This window comes from Heterodontus francisci, chromosome 10 (genome assembly GCF_036365525.1).
Source record: "Heterodontus francisci isolate sHetFra1 chromosome 10, sHetFra1.hap1, whole genome shotgun sequence".
Classification (NCBI taxonomy): Eukaryota; Metazoa; Chordata; class Chondrichthyes; order Heterodontiformes; family Heterodontidae; genus Heterodontus; species Heterodontus francisci.
This window is the reverse complement of record NC_090380.1, coordinates 99,064,687-99,085,907: the sequence shown is the minus strand read 5'-3', so window position 1 is coordinate 99,085,907 and position 21,221 is coordinate 99,064,687. Positions and strand designations below refer to the sequence as shown.

At 41.3% G+C, this 21,221-nt stretch overlaps 1 protein-coding gene across 2 annotated transcripts in view; it reads right to left on the bottom strand.

Moving 5' to 3' along the window:
• Positions 1–213: 213 nt before the first annotated feature.
• The window catches only part of chaf1b (chromatin assembly factor 1, subunit B), a 38,337-nt gene continuing 17,329 nt past the window's right edge, over positions 214–21,221 (bottom strand). For both annotated transcript variants that reach the window (XM_068041148.1, XM_068041149.1), the window contains exons 8-14: positions 20,131–20,224; positions 10,892–10,961; positions 10,715–10,806; positions 9,789–9,945; positions 6,910–7,356; positions 1,953–2,038; positions 214–641 (exon numbers count right to left, since the gene is read on the bottom strand). In XM_068041148.1, the coding sequence (XP_067897249.1) occupies positions 445–641; positions 1,953–2,038; positions 6,910–7,356; positions 9,789–9,945; positions 10,715–10,806; positions 10,892–10,961; positions 20,131–20,224 (1,143 nt within the window). In that variant the 3' untranslated portion in view covers positions 214–444. The remainder of the gene's footprint in view (positions 642–1,952; positions 2,039–6,909; positions 7,357–9,788; positions 9,946–10,714; positions 10,807–10,891; positions 10,962–20,130; positions 20,225–21,221) is intronic.

Below are 21,221 nucleotides of genomic sequence, written 5' to 3'. Positions count from 1 at the left end.
GCGTTACTAGGCAGGCTAACTGGTCATTCAACTTATTGCTTTTTTGTGGGATCTTCCGTGCACACGGTGGCTGCAGCATATCCTGAAGTCACTGCACTCCAAAGTGCAAGTGAAGCATGGAAAATATTTCTGAGATCTAATTAAGGCACTACATAAAGTAATTTGTTTTTCTTTTAGGGAACTGGAATATCAAAGACACATTTCTATCAGCAGTAAAACAGAAAAAGCTTTTAATTTTTTTTTTAAGACCCATAATTGATACTTTGTACAATGATTAACTAAAACAGGACTATTCACATTCAAAAACAGCCTAATACCACCAATATGGAGAGGACGCTATGACATGTTTAAGCTTGTAACAAAAAAAAACCTGAAAATTAAGAGGTCCTTTACACAAAGTAATTTCCAGCTCGTATATACATTCAAGCATTGCAACAAAACCGATCACATTGCAGAATTTATACAAAGTACATGTTTTTTTAAAAGTTCCGAGCGATCAGGTTGCACAATGGTCTTCTCGCAGTCATCATCTGTTTTCACATTATCCAAAGCAGTGGGACTGAGGCTCTGTTTATCATCAGTTCTGGAGCGTTTAGCATCTGGCGACTTGCATGTAGGATCATTAGACAGTGAAGGTCTCTCTAAAACATTTTATTTAATTATAAAGTGTAGCTTGGGCCAACAAAACAATACACGACACATTTGATGTCAGATAAGGACTGAACACTGCTTGGCTACAATGCCTCCCCAAGGTGAATAGCCTGGCCACACTCACCATTCAAGGCCAAAATGCAAATAATAGCCACTTTAGCAAACAACTGGAGAGCACCCAGGATGGATGCAACCTTATCCCAGCAAACAGACAATGCCATCAGGGTAGTGGAGAAACCTCAATGACAGCTTTGCCCAAGGATAAAATTTATTCACACAGGAATTCTTTATTCACGTTTTGTTTGGAGGGGCCTTTTGTTGAAACCTCCAGTTCTTTCCAGCAGCTGCAAAAAGTGTTTTAACATGAGGACTCCCAACAAGTTGCACTTATATAGCACCCTTAATATAGTGAAACGTCCCAGGGTGCTCCCCAAACAAGGTACATGATTAAACTACGCCTGGATGGGTTCAGGTAGTGCTATTGCATCCAATTATTCAAACGAAAAAACCCAAATTCCCAACATCCCCCCCTCAAACTACCACAGGTTCTCCTACCAACTCTTTCTCTGTCTCCTCCCAGTGACTTACAGCAGCATAAAGCATGAGCTGCACTCATTTTTCATACCCAAACCTTAATAGCGAATGCCAGCAGGTATCACAGCTCAAGCCCAATCCTATCCTCACCCAAAGCACATACAAACCCATTGCACCATGGTCAGGAGCAGCAACCCTGGCTAATTCTTCTTCCCTTTCATGCTCAAGGAAATGAAACCAGTCATACTGTCCCCACGACCGTCTTAGTGGAGAACAACTCAGCAGCATACACCAGGGATTGAACCTGGAGATAGCTGATGTGTTTTCTAAAAGTATTTGATTTTTAAAAAAACCTATGATTCCTACTCTGGAACATCACCCTTATTTTCATAAACTATACCATAGTGGTCATATACCAGCAAACCAGCCAGCAGGTCATGAGTGGTCCTTCTTTCTGACTCATAAAATTAGCATCTGACTGGACTGGCTATATTTTCTTCAAATATAGAAAATAGCAAGTGAATAAAGAAAAAAGTCATAGAACTTGGAATGCGAATGACGTCGGTCCTCAGACACGAATGGTAATAGAAATAAGTGTGACCTCCATGCTCAGGAGCTATCCGAGTCTAAAAGAAACCAGCTCCCATTGGTATTTACCAACACACCTTTACCAATGGCCTCTTATAGTCACCTCTGGCTTTCATCAATTGTGTTAAACTCTACTTTTCATTCGCTTACTTGATGACCAAAGGGAATCACATACTCACTATTTGTTATTTTTTCTGCTTGGGTTGCTGGTGGCGTAGATGTCACACGGGAGGAACTTGAGTTCACAGGAGTCAGTGAGATTCGCCTAGGAAAGAGCCATATAGCTTGTCACTGAAAGTACCTACACATACAAAGCACGGGATAGATACCGGGGCAGATCATCACAAAATACACTCAACAACCTCAAGCCCAAAACTCCTCTTCGCAGCTTCCACATAAGGATCAGTAGATACAAGTTTGGAAAACATTCCTAATTACAAGCATATGGGGTGAAATTCATCCTGGGCAGTCACACAAGAGTGTATCGGCAGCTGTTTCACACTCTGCTCGATTTTTCTTTTTCATCAACTTCAAGTCAGCAGCATGTAAAGACAGGCCGCCAATGTGCTGCCAGTAGCCAGTACTGGCTGCCAGAGAGATGAGCAGCCAGTAGTCATGGTCCATATTGGTACCAATGACATAGGTGGAAAGAGGGATGAGGTCCTGCAGGCAGAGTTTAGGGAGCTAGGAAAGAAACGAGCAAGTAGGACCTCAAGGGTAGTAATCTCCAGATTACTCCCGGTACCACCTGCAATTGAGTATAGAAACAGGAGACAGCAGATGAATGCATAGTGCAGGAGGAAGGGCTTCAGATTCCTGATATTTTGGAACAGGTTCTGAAGAAGATAGGACCTGCACAGGCCAGACGGGTTGCACCGGAGCAGAGCTGGGACAAATGTCCTTGTGGGGCAATTTGCTGGTGCTATTGGGGAGGGTTTAAAATAACTTGGCAGTGGTGTGGGAACCGGGAGGTAATATCAGAGAGGAAAAGCAAGCTGCAGAGAGAACGGAGAGAGACAGATAGCGCTAGACTAGGAAACAATAAGGTATTAAGTGGCGTCAGAGTAAGAGGGAATGTAATAAGGTCACAATTTGGTGATACTGTGCATGTTTATGAATGCGCAGTGTAGTAAATAAGGCTGGTGAGCTGCAGGTGTACAAGGTATGTTGCTGTGGTGATAACAGATACCTGGATCCAAAAAGGCAGGACTGGGTACTAAATATTCATGACAAGGTGCTCAGGAAAGTCAGGGAAGAAAAGAAAGGAGGAGGGGATAGCAGCACTGATTAAGGTAAACATTGCAGTGCTGAAGAGAGAGGATATCTACAGGGGTCAAGAACAGAATCTATTTGGTTCGAGCTAAGAAACAATAGAGGTACTATTAGATTGCTGGGGGTATTCTATAGACCACCAACTAGTGGGAAGGATATAGAGGAACAAATTTGCAAGGAAATTATAGAGTAGTTATAATTGGGGGACTTCTATTATCTTAATATAGACTAGGATAGTAATAGTGTAAATGGCAGAGAGGGGGAAGAGTTTCTAAAGTGCCTTCAGGAGAACTTTCCATATCAGTATGTTTCCAGTCCAAAGGAGGAGGAGCCATTGCTGGATCTGAGTCTGGGGTATAAGCTGGGTCAAGTGGATCAAGTGTCAGTAGGGGAACACTTAGGTGACAGTGATCGCAGTATCATATGGCTTAGGTTAAGTTTAGGTTATGGAAAAGGAGCTATCCAGAGTAAATAATTAATTGGGAGAGGGCTAACTTCAATGAGATGAGAATGGCTCTGGCCCAGGTAAATTGGGATCAAAGATAGGCAGGCAAAACTGTAACAGAACAACTGGCTGACTTTAAAGAGATGGCTCAGGTACAGCCAAGGTACATTCCTACAAGGGGGGAAAAGTAGGGCAAACAAATCCAGAGCTTCCTGGATGACAAAAGAGATAGAGCAAGATGAAGCAAAAAGGTGCATAGGACAGCTGTCAAGTGGATAATACAATTGAGAACCACACTAAATAAAGGTAAAGAGTAGAAGTGAAAAAACAAATGAGAAGCAAAAAGAGAGTATGAAAAGAGACTGGCAGCTAACTAAAAATGAATCAAAAAGCCTTCTATGAGCATATAAATAGTAAAAGGGTGGTAAAAGGAGGAGTGAAGCCAGTTAGGAACCTAAAAGGCAATTTAAACATGGAGGCAGTGCTGAGGTACTAAGTAACCAAAGAAGATGCTGCACAAGTCATACTGAAAGAGGAGATAGTTCAGACATTGAATGGACTAAAAATTGATAAAGAGGAAGAGGTATTAGATAGGCTGTCAGTACTTAAAGTTGAAAAGTCACTAGGAATGGATGAGATGCATCCAAGGATATTAAGGGAAGCAAGGGCGGAAATTGCAGAGGCAATGGCCATAATCTTCCAATCCTCCTCAGATACAGGGGTGATGCCCGAGGACTGGAGAATTGCAAATGTTAGGATAAGCCCAGCAAATACAGGGAAAGCTTTTAGAAACGATAATTCGGGACAAAATTGTCACTTGGATAAATGGGGATTAATTAAGGAAAGTCAGCAAGGATTTGTTAAGGGCAAATTATATTTAACTAACTTTCTAGAGTTTTTAGATGAGGTAACAGAGAGGGTTGATAACGGTTGTGCAGTTAATGTGGTGTACATGAACTTCCAAATGGCATTAAAGTGTCACATAACAGGCTTGTCAGCAAAGTTAGAGCCCATGGAATAAACAGGACAGTGGTAGCATGAATACAAAATTGGCTGAGTGACAGGAAACAGAGAGTTGTGGTGAACAAAAACAAGAAATGCTGGAACCACTCAGCAGGTCTGGCAGCATCTGTGGAAAGAGAAGCAGAGTTAACGTTTCGAGTCAGTAACCCTTCTTCGGAACTAGCAAATTCTCTTTCCACAGATGCTGCCAGACCTGCTGAGTGGTTCCAGCATTCCTTGTTTTTATTTCAGATTTACAGCATCCGCAGTAATTTGCTTTTATTATAGTAGTGGTGAACAGTTGTTTTCCTCCAGACGGAAGGAAATTATGTAGTGGGGTTACCCAAGGGTTGGTGTTCAGACCCCTGCCTTTCCTGATATGTACTAGTGACACAGACTCGGGTATACAGAGCACAATTTCAAAATCTGCAGATGACACAAAACTTGAAAGTATTGTGGACTGTGAGGAGGATAGTGACAAACTTCAAGAGGACACAGAAAGGCTGGTGGAATGGGCAAGCAAGTGGCAGATGAAGTTTAATGTATGAAGCGATTCATTTTGGTAAGAAGAATGAGAGGCAATATAAAATAAAAAAGGGTACAATTCTAAAAGGGGTGCAGGAGCAGAGGAGCCTGGGGGAGTATATGTGTACAAATCATTGGAAGGTGGCAGGATAGGTTGAAAAAGCAGTTAATAAGGCATAGGAGATACAGGGCTTTATAAATAGGGGCTTAGAGAACAAAAGCAAGGAAGTTATGATGAGCCTGGATAAAACGCTCATTAGCCCTCAATAGGAGTATTGCGTCCAATTCTGGGCACCACATTTTAGGGAGGATGGGAAAGCATTAGAGAGGGTCCAGCCAAGTTTCACCAGAATAGCTCAGGGATTAGGAACTTCAGTTACGTGGATAGATTGGAGAAGCTGGGGCTTTTCTCCTTGGAGAAGAGAATATTTGAAGGGAGTTCAAAATCATGAGCTGTTCCTGTTGGCATACGGGTCAAGAATCAGAGCACACCGATTTACAGTGACTGGCAGAAGACCTAAAGACAACATGAGGAAAAACTTCTTCACGTAGCGAGTGGTTAGGATCTGGAATGCACTGACCGAGAGGGGCAGATTCAATTGTGGCCTTCGAAAGAGAAGTGGATAATCATCTGAAGAACATTTGCAGGGCTACAAGGAAAGGGAGGGAGAATTGGACTGGGTGAGTTCGTCTTGCAGAGACACAGTATGGACATGACGGGCTGAATGGACTCCTCCTGTGCTGCAACCATTCTATTTTCTAATTATTTTGCACACTTAACGTTTAAATGCTGCTGTGACTCTAAGGGTAATAAACAACTGTTAGCTCAAGACTGCACTGTCTGACTTCTTTGATAATGGCACAGGTTAATACATTCACTCAGTAGCTTATATTTACCCTTATAGGAAATCAGGACTGTAAATGCTAATATAATCCGAACTGGTATTGATGCAAGACAGTTCAAACTTTGGCATCATTAACTCCTGGGCACAAACTGGGCAGAAAACCCCAGACCACTCCTTGACGAGGATTTATGGTGACGAGCTTAAGGCTTTTTACTGAAACTCTCCAGAAGTACAAAGCATGGGATACCCAGCCGACCATCACAAAATATGCACACTATCTTCGAAATTGAAATTGTTCTTCACAGCTTCCTTTCTTCAGTTTGTCCTCCAAGAAATAAGACATGGGGTCACAGGCATTTCACAGCACTACAATGCTACATTCAGCTGTCCCACAGCCCGTTAGCATACCTCCTTGCATCATCATGTCCCATCGGCATGGTGTCCCCGGCTCCATTTGCATTAAACATGATCTCCCTGGCTCCGTTTGCACAGTGCGTGTGGTGCAGAGCTGATCAAAGTGCCAGTAGGCACCCATTCCATTTCAAAGCTCGATAGTGGTGGGTGCAGTCTTAGACTGGGATTGGGTGCTTCCAGGCAATCTTCTCCCATCAGCAGCAACATTGCACATGGGCGATGGGAGTGTATAGCAGGTATATTACCACCCAATTGTAAAACTAAATTCAAATAGACCTGATAATATATTTACTCACCTAAACGATCACATTTTTGGTAACTTCCCCTTCCTAGGCTATAGGAAGTAGGCAAGAAATCTTAGAATCCTATTGTACCAGCACCTGTCGTGAATCATATAGAGGAGTAGCAGAACTGTACTGTCTGTCAAGCGTCTGGCCTTGCCCCTCCTCCCACGAAGGTGAGTAGATATAAATTGTAGTCCAACATTTAGGTTCATATTCTGTTCAAAGAACAGAAATCTCCAGAGGCTTTTTCAATCAGTTGACACCAACAGGAAGTAGAAAAAAAAAAGTTGAGGGAAGTAACCGGCAGGACAATGCTATGATTAATTGTCAACCTGAGGTTTAACTTTACCTGGGCACCGGGGTGCTGCTGGGTTTGCTCCAGGCCTCCAAAGTACTCAAGGTGATCCTCCTGGGCTGAGAGGCTTTGCTGCCCTGAGCAACAGCCTGGAGAGGTGTTGTGTCCAACAAGGTTGGAGAAGCTTTGGTAGCGAGAGGAGTACTGGGGGACTCTTTAGCAGGGACTACTGCTGCACTGGGTGTTTTCAGCCAAGTCGGGGTAGCGGAGTCATTTTGATCCACATTCCTGATGGGAGTGTTGCACTCTGCCAGTTTTGGGGTTACAGCTGTCATCCTGTTTGATTGACCCTTCTTCAGTTTTTTCTCTGAAATGCTAGGAATCTGCATGGAGAGCACTGGCTTTTCTTTCAAAGGTATACCTAATTCATCTTTCTCGAACGTGACAAAGGAGCAGTACCCGTCTGTGGACGATATAGTGAGGAAAGTCCCATCTCTTGACCTATTTAAAAAAATGTGAAAGACACGTCAGCAAGAATTTCAGCAACTTTCCTCCGGAACTGTCTGTTTAAATGTACAAAATTCAACAAAGTGGGAGAAAAACAGGAATGTTCTCAGTTTAAAGCCAGCATAACTGCTTAGAGGTTTAAATAAAATTCCACAGGAACTTCACTAAAAAGTATATATTCAACTCTCAGTTAAATACAAAAAATATTCTCACAAATATCCCTGGCCAAATTAATTACTTAAAATTAACTCTTAAGAGCAATTTCCATTTGATCCTAAAATTCATTAATAAACTTCACTCTAAACTCTCATGCTTCATGGACATTTCCATGGGAAACTCTGTCCGATACTGGGTCAAACTGTTGAACTAATAAAGGTGGTAGGACACAGGGTTTGTGCTCACCACAGCCGAATGAGGCCAGTTCCAACCTTTGGCTGCACCTTCACGGGAGCCACATACCTTATGGACAGAAACACAGTAACTAAAAGCCTACAGACAAATCATCTAAGACCAATGCTTACATAGTAAGTGATAAATAATAGAGCCTGGAAGTAGGTTACCTGCACCTTTACAGTGGAGGATGGGCGCCTGTCTGATGTAGGTTGGAAGATAAAAGGCTAGTAAACCAAAGGTGGGGTGTGGGGAAATATTCGAACTTGAATGAAAGGCTATTTCCAAACAATAATCAATTTTAAGCTACGATTTTGATGAAAAATCTTATGAACGTTTCCAGTAGGTAGGAATTATATTCCAATTTGTGGTCATAAGTTTGCCTGGCTAACTTTTCTCTTTAAGAAAAGCAGTAGCTTCCTTTATTATCTCATAACATTAAATATCTATGGTTGGCAAAATAATCAACACGTGAGCGATAGAATCCACAAAAACAATTCACCTCAATATCAGGAAATACACAACCAGCTCATTCTTTAACCATTTTCCAATATCAGACCACTTCCTTTTGTCTCTTCTCAACACTAAGCAACATCTAAGAGGAGATCTTAGAGACAGATGACATTTGTCAAGATAAAGTAACGCCTAAGCAGTATTTTCAAATATACCAGGGCAGCAGGACAAGGGCGCACAAGCTCAAGGTTGTAAAAGCTAAGTCTAGGACAGCCATCAATAAGCACTTTATCACTGAGCGACAAAGAGAGGTAGACACAGGTTTACATCTAATAAAGAGAAAGGTATATCAAGTTTCAAAAAAAGACATTGTAGGGGGATCTTACAAAGGTATATGTTTCTTAAATGAGATAAAGATAACCCGTAATGTCATGATACTGCTTTTTGGGGGGGAAATATGCCATGTATCTTCAAGACAGCAAAGGATCAGGACTGCTTTAAAAACAAGCAAGCCTCAGGGGTTACCGAGAAGGTGCATTTGGGTTGCCGTTGGATACAACCATATAGAGGGGGAACCAACCAGCTTCAGAAGGTGCATCCTGGTTGCCTTGGATATGGCCACTCAGAGATTGAGGATAGATATACAATGTTGCGATTAACTTTTAAACTGGCTTTTTGTTGAGACAGACTGTTCTAACAGAAACAGACAGCTGGGCCAGCATGAATGGAACAGAGATCTCTTAATTTAAACTGTGACTATTGTTCATCCCTCAAAATTCTAAAGGCAGATTGATTCTATTGAAAGTGGTTGCGAGTCGTCGATCTGCTGTGGTCATCGCTGGGAAAAAGAGAAGTTTGAAACTTCGAATGTCTGACTGTTTTCCTTTCCTCACCGGACCCAGGAAGATTGCGAGTGGACTTTAATCAGAGGATTGTTCATCGGGAAGCGTAATCTGTAAGGACTCTAATTTTTCTAAATATTTTTATCTTGGTAGTGTTTAAGAATTTAGTTTTTTAATAAACAAAGTTAATTTGTTGATCTAAAGACACCTGGTTTGGTTCGCCTCATTCTGGGGGTTAATAGATAGTTCAATTTGGCTGTGGTTTTCTTTAATTTGTAAAGTTTAAAGTGATATGTTAGGCAATCTGTGGAGTGACGGGACTGAATTGACAGTGCGTTGCTCCCACTGCAATCAGAATTATATATTTTGATTGGGGGCTTTGTCTTGAGCGGTCGTGTTGTAACAGTAATCATACTCAGATACAGCAGAACAAAATGACAAAGTGGTGAAGGGCAGAGTGGGACAGATACCAAGAAATAGATCATTACAGAGGGCGATGGACAACTGGCCGAGAAGGCTGACTGAGGCCAGGATACTACCCTCATTTAATGCTGTAATGGAAGGATGGAAGGTTTGGTATTAGCAATGGATAAGATTTTATGGTCTTAAAATCCTTATTAATGCAAAGCACATCTTGTGGTCCCTTGAAGTTAGTAGGCTGGGATTCAAAAGCAGTATGAACAAAATGGAAAATTCCAAGCAATTGCCAACAGAAAGCTTCCATTGTAAACCTTTCCTTACCATGTTATATCACTCAGGGTGTGATAATGGATGTTTGAGATATAGCCAAAGGGTATTGTTTGTTGTGTGTCATACAAGAGTATGGAATCTTCAGAGGCTACGGCAAACACCAGTCGATATGACAACTTGAATGTGTTCATTTTGTTAGGTGAATCATCTAAACATAAAAAAAATTTGGGTTATAATTTTTTGGGGTGGGGTAGAACAATATTAATTATTCTAATAGATAAAGTAGACAAGATTCAAAAACTACCTAAGAGTGTGTGAGCATGTGAGAGAGAGAGAGAGAAGTTCAAAGTTCAGAACTGCCTTTGCAACCTCTTATTTTGTCAACTCACCCTATCTGCTAATTTTTGCATACTCAATGTGTAAATGCTGCTGATTATGACATTAAAGTTGATCAACAATTATTAGTTCATGACTTTGTTGTCTGACTTCTTTGCTAATTGGTACAGTTTAATACATTCACTCAGTAGCTTTTGTGGATCCTGATGGGAAGTCGGGAATGTAAATGCCAATATAATCCAAACTGATATTGATGCAAGACAGCTCAAACTTTGGCATCATTAACCTCTGGGCAAAGACTGGGGAGAAAACCTCAGACTGTTCCCTGACGAGGAGTTATGAAGAGCTTAAGGACTTGTTTGATGCCCTTGACGAATATTCCCAATCGCAATGTTATCTTTTATTTTTTTCATGGGATGTGGGCGTCGCTGGCAAGGCCAGCATTTGTTGCCCATCCCATTGAATAACCTAGCAATGCCTCTTGTCTAGGCTTACACATGAAATAATAGACCGCTAATGAGAATTACAGGCTGCAACAGGACAGAGAAAATTGATAAAGGAGGCAATCAAGGAAAGAAACATTAAACTCATCACAATTATAGCTGACAATCAGATACTGTCAACTGCTTTATCAGGCTTACCTTCTACTTTATGTTGCCTTAGTTCAAAAAATACTGGGCAGCAACGAACAGCCAGAGTGGCCTTAGCAGGACAAGGCAGATGGGCTACCGGCCTTCAAATAAAAGACATGCATTTGTGAAGTTACCTCAAATTTTCAAGCAAACATTCAACATTGTAATAATAAAGCAAGCACTTACCTTTTCAAATTTTTTCTGGAAAATACATACGTTGTGTTAGTAACATTCTCTCCAGCTTCAACACAGCCAGCTGAAAGAGGAAGTGGAAAATCAGTGAGAAGGCTCTGCGGAAAGCCAAACAGAGAATGTTGGAAACACACAGGTCTCAGGCATCTGGAAGAGGGAGGGGCAAACTTTTCAGTCAGGTCTGTTTATCAGAGCCAGGTCTCACCAGAAAAGTTAACCCATCTTTATTCTGTGTATATCCAGCACTTTGTTTCTATTTCAAAAGTTAACTCAAACAGTAAATGTGAAATTGCAGATTTGTTCCCGAATCATTCTAATGAACAGAAAAATTTGCGTAAAATAACCAGCGTGCTTTGAAATATTGGACAATGTTAACATGGATGAAGAAAGCTGACAAGTACAAAAAACAAATTCATTAAAGCAGATTTGATAGACAAACTCATTATTGTAAGAAACAAACTGCCCCATTGTTTTAATTTGGCATTCTCTTCTCTTCTACCCACTTCCAAGCATTAACGTTACGTTCCAGAAAAACTCATCAAATTCAAAATGGTGCCAAACTTTTTGTAATTTTAATCGCAACGGCATTACTCAATTCTACTGCTGATCAGATTGGCTGCTGTGTATTTATTCCAGAGCAGCTATTTCACCATCCTGGAGCACCAACCAGTTAAGCAAAGCAGAAGATAGTCTTTGTTTGTTGATTGCTGCAAAATTACTTTTCAATTAGTGGCCGTACATAAATATTAGTAACGCATATATCACGGAGACATTATGAGGGGATTACCGTCCATTATGCACAAATTATTTTCATAAATTAAAGCTCCAGAGTCGCTAGGCAGCTGGAACAGCAGCAGATACTAGTGCACCTGTAAGCTACATCCCGCCAACAAGAATTAAACACACTATGTCAGGTTCTAGGTGGAACAGTAGGTTGGGGTAGAAGATGGTTCTTTCAGCTGAAATCCCATTCCAGACATACATGAAGAATTCAACATTTCACAATACCACATAGTAAGTGGTGCATTTCTGAATTACAGGCTGAGTTAGGGTGCATTGCACTGACGAAGGAGAAGCAGTTTTGCACACTGCACCTATCCTGCGCCCTAACTCAGCCTGTAATTCAGAAATGCACCACTTACTATGTGGTATTGTGAAATGTTGAATTCTTCATCTACTCAATGTTCCTAGAATTTTGGGGTATCTCAAAGCAATAAGTCAAACTAAATTCTGCGGTTGGTCTATCCAATTTCAGTGGCACATTCCTGGGTATTCTAAATATATTAACACAAAGTGTAACAGCAGCAATTTTTATTTTAAAAATCATTTCAACTATGAAGACAATCAAGCATTAACTCAACCATTACTGTAATCAAATAATAGCGTAAACTGTAATTATTTCAATTTTAAACACACAGCCACTTTTTTCCCCCGACAGCTTTTTGTGCTTAGTCCAAATGCACATTCTATTCCCATGAAAGACCAGCGTATTTTTGTCTGGCATTGAAACAAAGGAACACCAACATTCCAGTGCTGTCCTTGGAGAGGGTCCTTCTCCTGACTTTTTTTTTGTATTTTGAAGCTCTACTCTACATCAGCAGAATTGGTAATGCTTGGCAGTGTAAACATCTTCCAAACATTTTGAGATTACCCAGACAGATTTCTCAAGAGCAGCAACAGGGTCCATGATATGTGCAACACTAACTAATTTGAAACTGAGCATCAAAATTTGTTTTCCTTTATTTATGAAGTATTGTCTGTATCATAAACCATTCCACTAAGTGATATTTATTATTTCAATAAAATATGAATGACCTGTTTAAGTGTTGTGCATAATAGTCGATAAAAACTCCTATCTTAGGAAAGATCGACCTACACATCCAATGTTCAGAACATACGATCATAAGAAATAGGAGCAGCAGTAACCAATCAGTCCCCTGAGCCTGCTCCGCCATTCAATAAGATCATGGCTGATCTAATCGTGACCTCAACACCACTTTCCTGCCTGCCCCCCATAACCCCCAACTTCTTTGAATATATTCAAGGCTGAGTTAGACAATGACCCAGCTCCTACTTTTCTCTGGGGTAGAAAATTCCAAAGATTAATGACCAGCGAAGAAATTCCTCCTCATCGCCATCTTAAATGGGAGACCCCTTATTCTGAAACTGTGCCCTCAAGTTCTAGATTCCCCCAAGAGCAGAAACATCTTCTCAGCATCTACCCTGTTAAGCCCTCTCAGAATCTTCTTTGTTTCACTAAGATCGCCTCTCATTCTTCTAACCTCCAATTAGTATAGGTCCAGCCTGCTCAACCTTTCCCCATAAGATAACCCCATTCATCCCAGGAATCAACCTAGTGAACCTTCTCTGAACTGCCTCCGATGCAAGTATATCCCTTCTTAAATAAGGATATCAAAACTGTACACAACACTCAGAGTGTGGTCTCACCAACACCCTGTAGTTATAGCAAGACTGCCCTACTTTTATATTCCATCCCTCTTGCAATAAAGGCCAACATTCCATTTGCCTTACTAATTACTTACTGTACCAGCATGCCAACTTGTGATCCCTGTACAAAGACACCCAGATCCCTCTCTACTGCAGCAATCGGTAGTATCTCTCCATTTAAATGTTTTGCTTTTCTATTCTGCCTACCAAGTGGATAACCTCACATTTTCCTACATTATACTAATGTTTACACCCACTCATTTAACCTACCTATATCCCTTTGCAGACTATGGCCTCCTCACAACTTGCTTTCCCACCTATCTTTGTATCGTCTGCAAATTTGGCTACAATACATGCTGTCCCTTCATCCAAATCATTAATTTAGATTGTAAATACTTGAGGCCCCAGCACTGATCCTTGTGGCATTCCACTAGTTAATGTGCTAACTTGAAAATGCCCCATTTATTCCGACTCCCTCTTAGTTAGCCAATCCTCTACCCATGCTAATATATTACCCCAACACCATGAGCTCTTAACTTGTGCAGTAACCTTTTATGTGGCACCTTATCAAATGCCTTTTGGAAATCCAAATACACTGCATCTACTGGTTTCCCTTTATCCACCCTCCTTATTACATCCTACAAGAATTCAAACAAATTTGTTAAACATGGCTTCCCTTTCATAAAACCATGTTGACTGCATGAATGTATTGTGATTTTCTAAATGTCCTGCTACTACTTCCTTAATAAAAATGGATTCCAGCATTATCCCAATGAGAGATGTTAGGATAACTGGCCTATTGATTCCTGCTTTCCATCTCCCTCTTTCTTGAATAGGGGCATTACATTTGCAGTTTTCCAAACTGCTGGGACTTTTCCAGAGTCTAGGGAATTTTGGAAGATTACAACCAATGCATCCACTATCTCTGCAGCCACTTCTTTTAAGAGTCTAGGATGCAGGCCATCAGGTCCAGGGAAATTGTCAGCCTTTAGTCCCAGTGTGGGAAAAGGGCATTGAAATGGATGATCAGCCAAGATCATATTGATCGATGATGTCAATACAGGCCCGATGGGCTGAATGGCCTACTCCTGCTCCTATGTTCCTAGTACCTTTTCCTTAAGTGATAATGGTTGTTTTAAGTTCCTCCCTCCCTTTTGCCCCTTGATTTTCTACTATTACTGGGATGCTATCCGTGTCCTCTACCATGAAGACAGATACAAAATACTTGTCAAAGTCTCTGCCATTTCCTTGTTTCCCATTATTAATTCCCCAATCTCATCCTCTAAGGGACCAACATTTACTTTAGCTATTCTCTTCCTTTTAAAATATTTGTCGAAGCTCTCAGTCTTTTTTTTTCTTGCTAGTTTACTCTCATACTGTAATTTCTCCTTTTTGTTTTAGTCATCTTTTGCTGGTTTCTAACATTTTCTCAATCTTCTGACTTACCACTAATCTTTGCAGCATTGTATGCCTTTTCTTTCCATACCATTCTTAACTTCCTTAGTTAGCCACAGATGGCTCATCCTTCTCGGGGTCTTTCTATTGCTGCAGAGGCAGCTAGAATGTCAAGAAAATTTCTACATCCTATATCACCTGTTTCATTAATAATGACACATCCATTTTTGACTGCAAGCTCCCATTGTACCTCCTCTTCCTCTGCTAAATATTGATCAGAAGTTTCTCTATGGGTGCGCAAGAGGTACAGCCCTCACCATTTTTACATGGGTTTGCAGAAATGTTCGCACAGGACAGTCTGCCTGCCCTAGTAGAAGGTCTGCCTTCAGCAGCATTTTCACACAATCTTGTGGAATGGTTATCCATTCCACTTGTGGCATGGTAGTTGTCTGAAGAGAAAGCACCATCGCATGTTGCTCCCATTGCTGTACTTCACGGTACACAGCTGCCCTTCCCCTTTGTGTGTTTGAGGATGAATGATCTGTGATTGATTTGTGAACATGACCCACTTGGATAATGTGCAGCAGAGTTTTGCTACATGCTGCTATAGTTTGACACTAAACTCTTAACAGAGGGCGAGTGCAGTAATGTACAGTGCAGTCTTGGAATGATAGAAATCAGGATTTTTGAACAAGCCTGTCCATCATCTCAAACTTCTAAAACTAAATTTTATTAAGGGCATAAAAATAAGCAAAATTTTGTTTCGTACAACTGGAACGAAGAAAATTTTCACATATTCAAAATAGTTCCCACTTTTGAGCAAAAATGGAAAACATACAGAGAAAAAAGCAACAAGCCAGTAAACTCAGACACAACTCCTCTTACAGCACTGTAAGAAACCTTATTCAAACACAGACGGCAGTAGATCTTGCAAGGCTTCAATCCCTGTACCAAGCCTCACTCTATGATGTCAGAGAATCAGACACGGAGATCAGACTATGGGATTTGTGGAAGTCCCCACTTTACAGAAATGAGAATGGTTGCCTTTCACGCCAGATTCTCCAAGGCATACTCAAGCCTTGCAAGCACCAACCCCCCTCCCAAAATGCATCCCACCAACCCCAACAGGTAGCTCAACGTCAGGTCATTGTGACTCTGACAGACACCCTCAGGTAAGGCCCTGAAGGGGGGCTTGGGAAATGACAACAGCGAAGACTGACTGCAACACCACGGAGTCGGAGGGGTGGGGTCCAATGCCTGCCCCGCTCATCACAATAATTTTGAAAATGGGTTCTTTAAAAGGTATTAAGTTCATAATTTACATCTTCAAAGAACTTAATGCTGGCTTTAGGCATCTACCTTGGATGCCTAAAAATGGGCCCTGAATTTAGAAGTGGAACTAATGTCTGCGCAGATTAGGCGTAGGCCATTCCACTGCCTAATTGCTATGTTTTGCGCCAGTTCTGCACCTGAAAGACAGCACCAATGCATAAGAATATCTATCCCATAATCTCTATTCCCCAGCTGAGACCAAGATTTTTGTCCCCATTAACCTAAGGTGCAACATAAAATGCTAATACGCAAGATAAGGGCGCATGGTGTTGGGGGCAATATATTAGCATGGATAAAGGATTAGTTAACTGACAGGAAGCAGAGAGTAGGGATAAACGGGGCATTTTCAATTTGGCAGGCTGTAACTAGTGGAGTGGAACAAGGATAAGTGCTGGGGCCTCAGCTAGTTACAATCTATATTAATGACCAAGATATCGAGAGTAATATATCTAAATTTGCTGACGCTACAAAGCCAGGTGAGAATGTAAGCTGTGAGGATACAAACAGGCCACAAAGAGATATAGACAGGTTAAGTGAATGGGTAACAAAGTGGCAGATTGACTATAATGTGGGAAAATGAGGTTATTCACTTAGGTTGTAAGAACAGAAAAGCAGATTTTTTTTTTTTTATAAAAAGTGCAAAACTTCTAAATGTTGATGTTCAAACTTGGGTGTGCTCGTACAAGGAACACAAAATCAGCACGCAGGCACAGCAAGCAATTAGGAAAGCAAATGACATGCTGACCTTTATTGCAAGAATAAGGAAGTCTTGCTACAGTTGTACAGGGCTTTGGCGAGACCACAATTGGAGTACTGTGTGCGGTTTTGGCCTCCATGTTAAAGGAAGGATATACTTGCATTGGAGGCGGTGCAGCGAACGTTCATAGACTGGTGCCTGAGATGAGAGGATTGTTCTATGATGAGAGGTTTAGTAAATTGGGCCTATACTCTCTAGAGTTTAAAAGAATTAAAGGTGATCGCATTGAAACATACAAGATGCTGAAGGTGCTTGACAGGTTTTACACTGAGAGGTTGCTTCCTCTGGCTCAGGAACGTAGAACATGAGGGCAGTCCCAGGATGAGGAGACGATCATTTAGGACTCCGATCACGAGAAACTTCTTCACTCAAAGGTTTGTGAATCTTTGGAATTCTCTACCCCAGAGGGTTGCGGATGCTTCATCGTTGAGTATAGTTAAGATTGAAATGGACATATCTGTGGTCTCTCAGGGAATCAAGCGAGAAAGTGGAGTTGAGGCAGATGATCAGCCATGATCATATTGAATGGCGGACCAGATTCGAGGGGCTATACAGTCTACTCCTGCTCTCTCTCTCATTTCCTTACGTTGAACTTACTCTGATTAATAAGGTGGTATTCCTGGCATCATTCCTTTCAATAGCCTTAACCCATGACCCTTTGTTCTAGTAACCTGACATACCTTGAATTATTGCTCCAGATTCAGTTTATCTGTGCCAGTTAATATCTTCTATGCTTCGACAAGGTCTTTTCTCAGTTAATTTCATTCAAGGCTGAGGAGCCCTAGTTTCTCCACTCTTAGCTCATACAGTAATTCAATTGACATCAGCTTTACAGCTGCCTCCATTATTTGAATGTTTCTTTCACGTCTTGTTGGCCAACACTAAACAAAATACTCAAGGTAATCATGACACGGCACAGTTTTATTGTGATTGCTTCTAATTTATTCCTAGTGACACAAGATTCAACAATCTATTAATTTTGTTTAAGGCTGCTCCACAGCAATTTAACATCCATCACACTCAGATCTCTTTCTGTTTTAACTTTAGCTATATATAGATCATCCACATAGTGTCTATTTTCCCATCAATGCGCTGTATCCAACATTCTCTCTGCACAGATGCACAGCAACCCGGAAGGTACGACACAGGCTACTCACAAAGTTGTTCTGTCTAAAATAATGCGAGTGTGAGCAAAAGAATTAAAAGGTACCACCCATTGAAATGAACAGGCCATGCACAACAAAAAAACCTGGAGGAAGAATTGATTGTATTTCACACTTACCTGTTCTGACTTTTATCTGTCACTAATTTATCCAATTGCTGATTCTACATTACTTCTTTTGTAGGTTCCTGGCTGCTTCATCCTTCAACAGCAGCCCTATCATGTGAACTTGACCAGTGTACATTGGGCTGCTCAGTCTAAATCAGCGTTTAACAATTAGGAACAGTCAGGGCATAAACACCAATCCTCGGATACTCCATTAAATACTTCTCCTTACTCTGACACCACTCCCTTATCAAGTATCCACTTCTTTCCTTCTTCAGCCAATTCCACATCCACTCCCAGGTTTTACCTCAAATTCTCACTGCTCTCACTTTCAGTAATAACCTCATCATCAATTACTTTCCAAAGTCTGAATATTCCATGCCTTTAGCTTCCAATGTCTACTTAGGATGCCACTTCCACATAAAAAAATCAAGATCAGTTAAAGAAGATCTTCCTTTTTAAAGCCATGTTGCCGTGCATTTATCAGATTATTCTCAATACAGGTACTCCTCACACTTGTTCCTGATAATCAATTCTATTATTTTACCAGATGCTGATTTTAAACTGACGAGTCTGTCATTGCTAGGATTAGATTTATCTGCATTCTTGAATTTGAGTACTCTGTAGCTGCTTTCTAACCTGCTGGCACCATAACCAACATTCATCAACTCTCTCAAGATGTTTGCTAACACTTCACCCAAGTCGCTGAAGAGAAAATGTATCCTTTATCACCGAAGCATTGAGATTCCAGTGATTAACAGGACACAATGCTTTACTGGCATCTTTTTATGCTATGCCTGTTGTCTTAGAAGTTTGAAATACACATCTTGTTTTGTTGCCTACAGCACTCTCATCAGCCATTACAAGCCAAGAGGAGAGTGTTACCATCTGCTGGTTGTTATAAGTTCTGTAACACAAGCTGCAGACCTTCCATACAGGAACTTAGATTGCATCATTGTAGTCATGTGACTGAAACATCAGGCTGTAGAAATGCTGTAGGGAAGCTTGGGAGTATAAGCCGGTACTGGGTGAGACAGGAGCTTTAAGGGAGCCTGAGTCAGCTGCTCTTTTGAGCATTTGATAAGCTACCGAATGCTGCTTATGGTTTAGAAATGATTTGTACCTTTGTCGGGCACCTGTAAATAAAACTGCTTTATAATTCACAGCAGTTTTTTTTTAATGCTCCAATACAGCATTTATAGTTATTGGTGATTAAGTACTCTACAACATTTGGTGACTGTTTAAAAATAACACTGCCCCATGTTGTTCCCCCTCGGAATGACTGCAGGATGACGTACCAGCAGCTTGCAGCTACTACTCTGCAGACAACACTGGAAAGTCAGCCAAAGTCCATTTTGAGCAAGATAGTTCCTCAAAGCGGAATCAGTTGCAACACCCACTGCAGATTCCCTTTAACCTCAACAAGTATTTTCCTTTCTCCACCTCCCAACTTTCTTCCCTTCTCTCCTGAAGGAATTGATTTACACAGGGGTACAGCTGCACAGCCACAAGCAGCCCGCCCATACCGTGACCAGGTGTGCAAACTTCATGCGTGGCTCTAAGAAGTGAAAGTCTCTGGGCCAGTCGACTCTGTGGAGGGGAATCCGTATCGGTCACGACCCAAAGTCCACAAGCATGCAGCCTCCCAGACAGGTCATTCAAGAGCTGCTAGGAATAAAAGTCCTGGCTTACTTTTCTCCTCTTATCCTCGAATGCGAATATACACCCAGTCCTGCTGCCTTGGCTGAGATCAGGTACCTCGGCACTAGCCAGGGTGAGACTGAAACCAGGACTTTCCAAGTCTCTATGTCTCAATACCACACCAATGGGTGCATTTAATCACTGGCCCATCAAGGAAAGCTCTTCAACTCCATGATGGAACAAAAGAACATGGAATTAAACACTGAACATAAAAGATCTATAAGTACCGTTACTAGTTTTGCAACAGTTGCTTGAGCATTTCTCATACATCCTAGAAATAACAGCTCTTCCATGACTCCACAAAGCATGAATAAACGCCGCAGAACTGCTTACCTGGAATGAGAAGCAAAGAACCATCTGGTGTGAAGGTGAGTCGGCGGAAGAACGATTTCATGCCATCGTCATGAAACATTCGATAGCTTTTGGTCTGTCATTAGTCCAAAACAACAAAATATGAATGAATGAACTCTAATTCTAGCAACTGAACAATCCTGAAGTAACTTCTTTCCAATAATCAACTTCTTATATTTGCATAGCGCCTCTCACTTACAAAGATTCACTTAAAGCACAGTGGATAACAAGTGAATAGCAAGCAGAACAGAGAAAGGGTTAAGGAGGGGGGGGGGTCAAAAGCATGGTCAAAAAGGAGGACTTTGACCATTCTTTTGAAGGCAGGGAGCAAGGTGGCAAGTCAGAGATAACGGTCCATAAATTGCTAGAAAAAGAGTGGCGGGTCGAAGGTGCTGCCATTATGAATGCGTAAAAACAGCAATTTGTGGACAGAAAGAGATAAGCCATGACTTGTGAATGACCACACAATAATGGACAAGTTGCTTCACTCTGCCATTCGCCTTGCACAAACTGGAGCTCGTAGTCGAACCTCCCATGAGTGTCAAGAAATTACAGCATGTGAGCTGTACCCACGAATGAATCTTGTTCCATTTAGGCTGGTTATTCCATATTGCAAGAACCCTGTAAATGGGCGATTAATGTCCCTACACTGCCACAGAACCTTGGAGTCCCAGAGAAGGAGCAATTAAAACCAAAGAGTCTCACTCCTGCAGGTAGTAAATTGCTTAGGAAGTAATTAAAAAAAGATTGCTTACTGTTCCTTTCTCTCTATTTTTCTTCTCTCAATTCAATCTCTCTTTTCCTCTCTCCTTCTTTCCATCATTCCTGTTTCTCCCTCGATCACTAAATTTGATTTAAGATAAACGCTTTGACCCAGCGTTTAGAAGGTCCCAGATGCCCACTGCATTTCCAGCAATTTTGCACCACAAAAATAATACAAATCTGAAAGGTGAGGTTAAAAAAAAAAAAAATTCACAGCACATGTCACGAGCTGCACTGCTCCAGCTAGTCCTGGACAATTGAGGAAAGTCTTCCAGAGGGTGGGGTCACAGTAGCTGAAGCTGAGGGAGTGA